Here is a 6981-nt window from a genome sequence, read left to right as displayed (position 1 = left end):
GGCCATGGGTTCGGATCCCATATAGGGATGGCTGGTTGGCTCACTTAGGAGAGTGTGGTGCTGACAACAAGTCAAGGGTTAAGATCCCCTTACCAGTCATCTTTAAAAAAAAAAAAAAAAAAAAAAAAAAAAAAAAAAGCCCACTCCTGTTTCCCCAAAACCAATTTAATAAACTCAAACTTCTGATACCATATCTGGCAGTGAATGGAAAGTAAATACAGCACACGATGGACGATGGACACACTGCAAAAAGTTCGTTAACAAAAAGTCATTTAATATCTTAAGGGAGAGCAATTAAGTTTCATTTACCTAGGACTATAACCCATCCCCAGCCAGAAACTAAAACGAGAAAAGCAACACCTTAACGTTCACTCAAAGACAACTTGTGGTGAATGGCTCTCGTTACCCTGCCCATAACTGCGCTTTTTGAAGGAGGAAAGAGATCCAGGAAGGGCCAAGTCCCCCTAAGGGGCCCCCACGACCTGCTGTCACACTTGTTGGAATGCAGCTCTTGGAGCGGCAAGGCACACACTTAAGATGGAAATCAAGGAAGGAAATCATTCCAAAGTACAGACTGGCCCGGAGACCAAGAAACCCGTGCCCTGGATGTGGGTCACGTCCACTGGAGAGTGAGTGCCTTCCCGGGACTCCACCTTACAGTGTCTTAAAATAATATTTCCAGTCATCTGATTTGTACATGGTTCTCTCCTAGAAAACCTTTTATTTCTTAGGCTCAAATATGAGTAGAAAAGGAGGGGGAAAAAAAAAAACACCCAAAAAACTTAAATTAGAGGAAAAAATACACCTCAGTAAAACCGTGTTATATAAATGAAAAAGTTTCCCAAGCCTGTTTCCACGGAGAGTAGGAATCTTCCTTAGCTTCCACGTCACTCACTGAATTATAATTTTTTATAGAAAATTTTATTCAACATACAACATTTTCCAGCAAAAAGGCAATATACAGGAAGAGTTGGTGTACACTGCTGCTACAGAAACAAACAAAATACTGGAAAAGAATGAAAAATAAGTGATTTGCTGATTCTATTTTACTGCACTCAAAACTAGACACGCAGCTGGCATTAGCTCCAAAATAAAAGGAAACGAGGCTGGGACTGAAATAAAACTACACACAATGAATATCAACATCAGTGAAATTCACTTGCAGACTCACCCAACAAAAAGTATCCTCCTCCCAGTGGCAAATTGTACATGTTCATTCATTAAATATACAATTTCATTTTTCTTTTTCCTCTTTATTTTAACTTTTTTACAAAGTCAACAGCTTACTAACCACTAGTGAGCATGCCCTCTTGCTAAAAGGCTCTCCTTTTTTGTTCTGTCTGTTCCACTTTAATTCTATTTATAATTCTTTCACCTGCTTGTATGAACTGTTGAGATCATTAAGTTTGCTGAGAGGCAGCATAGTAAACCTTAATTGTATTTAACAATGTTTGCAATTTAATAAAAAGACCCCCAAACGTCTGTCGGGACTGTACTCAGTGCATCTGCTTTGCAATGGGCTTCAGGACTGTGGTGGTGGGCGGAAGGGAGACGAGTTTATCGAGAAGCCCCCAGGCCGCTGGAGAGAACCCGAGGAAGGGCCAATAATGCACACGATGAAGGAAAGCGCTATTTATTAGGTTTCTCTGTTGCCTATTGTGAGTTTCTCTGTTTGCCTTTACAGATGCACACAAGGTCATTGAAAGGATAACTGAAGGAACTAAGTCAGACGAGCCTAAACATAAGACTTGCTTGCTGCGGGACTGGTACCCGGGACCCCGCAGGCAACCGGGCAGCTGACACCAACTAGAAACAGCCTAGTGACCTTGTGTCCTAGGTGTCCTGCTAACCTTCTCTCCCCGTTCTGACAGTTGCCTTTCATGTGGTTACCATAAAATAACTCTCATTGGCATCCAAGCTTTATAAAAACACCTTCATTTTGCTCAAAAAGGGCAGTCAATAGATACAGAGAAGCAAACTGAACAGCCTCAACAAAATAAACACCAGCAGCAATCCTCTTGCTGAAGACTTCGGATAGAGTGCATGTGTACCAGAGTTCTATGACTGTTAAAAAGGGGCACACTCCCACGCACTGTCCCTCGCCTTGAACACACTGGGTGAGGAAGTCAATTATGGATTTTAATAGCCTTTTCAAGGTAAGTGTAGCGACTCCTCTTTGGGGCTTTGTTGAAGTGGTCGAGCCCTAGCCAAGGCCGAGGATGAGACATGTTACCTGGTGGGGAGAAAGAAAAGCAACTGAGACCACACAGCAAGCCCGGGGCCCTGGGATTAGCGGTGGCCAGCATGGACACTGAAAACCACAGGAGCAGCTTGGCCCCGTGGTTCTCCAGGCAAGAATTCCCAGTGAAGCCATGACTGCTGAGCTGCTCCTGGCACCCGGAGCTAAGGACACCCACACCCTAACTGAGCATCTCAGCAGCTTCTACAATACAGCACTGTCAGAGAGCCCACAACTCAGAGCCGCCACCCTTCATCCTCAGCCACCGCTTCACGCGTGCCCAGTGCTTTAACCCTGCCAAGCCTTCACAGGTCACAGGTGCTATTCTTTCCCATTTCACAGGTTGCCCAGAGAAGCACTGGTACACGACCCCGAGCTGTCCATCCCCCAGCCAGAACCACTGGCTTCTCAGACTTGCACCCACACGTAGCAAAGGCTGCCTCTAGGGAGAGGTCTCTTACCAGGCTGCGGCTCAAAGTCTTTCAAATTTACTTCATACTCGTCTTCATTTATGTACTGGTGTCGGCCCATCATTACAATTGCAAATTTAAACTAAAAGACAAAAATCAAAACTCCTCCATTACTGTGGTATATCGGCAAAACCCACATCTCTGGCAAAAAAAGTCTAGGCAGCTGGTCTAGTGGCGTTTTGAGTATGAGGGTCCCAGAAGTCCGTACCTTTTCAAACTCCTTTTCCTGGATGTCCAACAGACTCTGAATCCGCTTCATCACTTCTCTGAAATGCTCACCCTGGAATGGCAGAGGACACAGGCTCACACGGCTCACATGCCAAAAGCAGTGTCGGCCCGCCGAACCCACACGGGGCAGCAACAGTCACTCAAAAGCTCCAACTTGAAGAGAGATCCTCAGCCTACTAAAAAGAAATCTTACCTGGTGTATCCGCAGCAAAAATGGAATCCCAAATGTCCCAAACACCTCTTTGTGGAAATGCGCCACTGTGATCAGCATCTCATTTTCCTTGTCTATGTCTACCTGGTCCAGAGGTACTTCCTGGGGACATGTGAAATACAAAGATTTTCCTAAGTGCAGTTAATACAGATGAAACAGCTACATTTAAGTTCCAACTTGCTGCTCCAATAAGAAGGTTAGATCTTATCTTTGCCAAAATGCCACACTTGGATCTAGCTAGAATGATGAGAGTTCAGAGCCATATCTTAAGTTTTTTTTTTTCTTTCAGAAGAGACCAAATAATGTATTATTCCAATTATTGTGGAAATGTCGGCAGCTCTAAATTCAACAGTGACCCACAGTTTCTGCCCAGATTGTTTGGTGGCCCCTATTTAAAATTAATTTCAGATCCCCATACCGGCCAGCTGTTCAAACAAAATAAAAATAACTTCTAAGGACAAATATTGTTATGATTCCACTCATGAGGTCCCTGGAGTCAAATTCAAAAACGGAACGTAGAATGGTGGTCTATCAGGGGCTGGGGGACTGCGAACGAGAAGCTAGTGTTTAGTAGGTGAGTTTCAGTTTGGGAAGATGAAAAAGTTCTGGAGATAGATAACGGTGATCACTGTCTAACAATGTGAATGTGCGTAATGCCACTGAACTGTACACTTAAAAATTAAAACGGCAAATTTTATGGTATATGTATTTTTTCATAATAAAATTTGTATCTTAAAATCTAGAAAAATAAAATTAGTCTCAGAAAGCACTTCAATTGCTGATCCATAAACACTAACCAAAGCCACTTGAACAGCTCACTGAGAAATTTAAATAAGCCACAGACAGGATGCACTTCACCACAAGGGCTCACGAACTTTCTCTGGTGCTAACAAAGGGACTGTTACCTCTATTCGAAATGTTCGGCTCGTTGCAGGAGATAAACATTCTAATAGCTCATCTTCTTGATGCACACCAATAATTTTGTAGCTTACAATTTCTAGCAGCCTGAACAGAGAAAAAAATCAAGGGAAGGTAAAGTACATATACACATGGTTTAAAAAAAAAAATGATAACACAAATTATGTTCTTATATAAACCAAGTCTCTTAGAACTGGGTAAACCTTTCCCACAAGGAATTCGAAACAGGCAAGACCAGATATTTTCCTCACTTACTCTTCAGGTAACAGATAAAAGTCTCATTCTTCTATTAAAATTACATTTTGGGGACCAAATAGCCCCAAAGGCTGTTTGTCCTCCAAACTAACTATGAGTCAACACCTGCTCCACTCATGGACCTGCTGGACTACTCATTTAGGCCAGGGTGAGGTAGAAGCAGTTTGAGAACGATACTACCTCGGCCAAGTAGCAAGGCATAGACCTGAAGACCCCCAGTCAGTAACAACAGGGCTGCCTCTCTGAAATAACCACTGATCATCAAAGCTGGGCTTCTTTCTAGGGCCTGCATTTTGGCTGAACGGATGAGAAGTGACCCAGTTTCTCAAACGCAATCAAGAGTCTCCTTTTCATTTCAGTTGATCATTCAATGTGAATCACATCCTTCCCCTGCCAGGCTTTTCTGAGTCTCACATCTTTTTACTATAGGTAATTAATATCAGAAGACAAAGGGGGAAGGGGAAAATGGCTTCACTGGGAAACTCTTGCGAACCTCTGCTAGGACTGGCTTTGGGATGAGCTGGGTGATGAGGTGCGTGGACTTGGCTGAGTTTGATGTCCATGAATGTGGCTGCAGGGCTGTGGTGAGTACCACCCTCCTACTTGTCCACCTTCAGGCCCTGGAAACACTCACCTAAGTTTCCCTGATGCTTTCTCCCCAAGCTCTACTGCCTTCTTACATTCTTCTAACAGGTCCCGGACGCACCCGTGCTTGTCTGGATATAGTGTTATTTCCTATATGAGGACAAGATAAAATAAATGCTTTAAAGAGAACATTAGGGCTAGCCAGTTAGCTGTTGGTTAGAGCATCACGTTGTAACACCAAGGTCAGGGGTCTGGATCCCCTTACCAGCCAGCCACCCCACCCCCAATACATATATATAAATAAAACATATAAAATAATAAAAAGAATATAAGAGGTCTGCTGTAACAAACGAGAAGGGAAAAACCGCAGCAGTTGTTCTCAGTCATCTACGGTTGGCCTGAGAGTCCTCTGCTATGAATTCACTCATGGTGGGGCATGTGCCCCAACCTGGGACCAACGCAATACTGAGGTGAGAAAACGTCACCTTGATGCAAAAAGCTGGCCTTTTACAGAACAGCTTCTCAGAACTGATCCCCTGAAGGATCATCCAAGATCCTCCGCAATTCTCACCACAGGGAGAAAAGAAAGCCAGTCCCCACGAGAGCCCAGAGGCAGACTGTGCTTTCAGCCTGATCGACTCCACACAGGTGGGGGTCCGAAGCCTCAAATCTCCCCTCCATACTGGTAGAGCCAGCAAGGTCAAAGACCTGGCATTCAAGTAGGCACAGACTTTCTATAAGAACAGCCTACAAGTGTGGCTGGACGTGTCTTCTGTTTGGAGCAACGCACAGTGCTGGAGCAGCCTGTGTTAGCAATTTGGGAAGTTTAAGTGCCCAGTGGAGTCAACGTCTCCTCCATTCATGGGCCTCTGGATCAACTTGTTCAGGCCAGGCCCAGACTTCAAGACCTCCAGTCAATAAGAACAGGATTACTGGGGGACTTGGTCAGAGACACTCTTACTCCCCCTTTAGGAGACCCCCTAAAGGCCTGAGGGGGTCATGGCAGGCAGGAGGGGAGACTGGGCTGGGGGCCTCTAACACAGGCTAACATTCAGAGAAGGCTTTTTTTTCATTGTTTTAGTTTTCCATGGTCTAGGGATAGACAGGAACAATAAGAGATCTCCAATAAAAACAAAAATTCACAGTACTGAAAAAACTTACCTCTTCCCTAAATTGGCTGTTTAACCATATACACTTAAAACTTCGCCTGTTCTCAAAGTCTGTGATTTTCATCTTAAGCTAGTAAGAAGAGAGAGACTCATTTTAGATATGCTTTTACAAAAACCCAAGCCTTCGCTTTATTACCCAGTTACATTAATTTGTACTCATACCTGCTGATAGTAAAGTTTCTTAGGTTGTCTAGGCTTGAAGAACTGTAGAAGATCTCTTAAAGTACCTTCATAATTATGTCTAAGAGGATTACCTGGGCCATCCCTATAACTACACAAGAAAACAGCATATAAATAAATGACTTGTTCATTTGCCTAAAACAAATATCCGTGAGCAGCATGAAAGCAAACCACTGGCCTTACACCTAGACTGGAAATTTGGACCTGGCACAGGGTTTAACTCAGTACTCTAGTTTCCCAAGACCTAAATCCCTCTCGCTGTCACACTTAGAATGCTCTCTGCAGTGGTGTCACAGCACACAGAAGCCTGGCAGGAGGATGGACCCGGCTGGACACATGGGAGATGTACTGATGATGTATCTACAGTAAGTCCGGCTTTAGATGAGGTTGTCAATTATTTTGACATCTTGGAGTAATGTGGTCAAGATGTGAGTGGTGACAATTCTATATCTGAGACTAAGCAAGAAATGGCATGTCAGGTGAGGTGGCTAGCTACTCATTAAAATTAGTTCCAAGATGTTTTGATGAACTATGGAAAGCATGCAGTAAGGACCAAATAGTGGGTGTGCATGAGTGTGGCTTACCCTTGGGACTTGAAAAACTGAAGCAACATCGGATCCGTGTTGAGCCTCTGCGCAACGGTCTTTGCAACCTGGGATGTGGAAACGAACCAGAAGACAGAAAGATTCACATTTTGGGGAAAGAACTGAAATTTGCTCATAAAGT

At 43.9% G+C, this 6981-nt stretch overlaps 1 protein-coding gene across 1 annotated transcript in view; it reads right to left on the bottom strand.

The window, feature by feature from the left end:
- Window positions 1-253: 253 nt before the first annotated feature.
- USP7 (ubiquitin specific peptidase 7 (herpes virus-associated)) overlaps window positions 254-6981 on the bottom strand; it is a 66783-nt gene continuing 60055 nt past the window's right edge. Inside the window, exons 23-31 of the mRNA XM_008565082.1 lie at window positions 6840-6907; window positions 6238-6346; window positions 6068-6145; window positions 4956-5056; window positions 4054-4153; window positions 3131-3250; window positions 2918-2989; window positions 2701-2791; window positions 254-2233 (exon numbers count right to left, since the gene is read on the bottom strand). Of these exons, the coding sequence (XP_008563304.1) occupies window positions 2127-2233; window positions 2701-2791; window positions 2918-2989; window positions 3131-3250; window positions 4054-4153; window positions 4956-5056; window positions 6068-6145; window positions 6238-6346; window positions 6840-6907 (846 nt within the window). The 3' untranslated portion in view covers window positions 254-2126. The remainder of the gene's footprint in view (window positions 2234-2700; window positions 2792-2917; window positions 2990-3130; window positions 3251-4053; window positions 4154-4955; window positions 5057-6067; window positions 6146-6237; window positions 6347-6839; window positions 6908-6981) is intronic.

Source organism: Galeopterus variegatus, unplaced genomic scaffold (genome assembly GCF_000696425.1).
Source record: "Galeopterus variegatus unplaced genomic scaffold, G_variegatus-3.0.2 Scaffold195, whole genome shotgun sequence".
Classification (NCBI taxonomy): Eukaryota; Metazoa; Chordata; class Mammalia; order Dermoptera; family Cynocephalidae; genus Galeopterus; species Galeopterus variegatus.
Note: the sequence above shows the minus strand (reverse complement) of the source record. Positions and strands in the feature narration are given on the sequence as shown.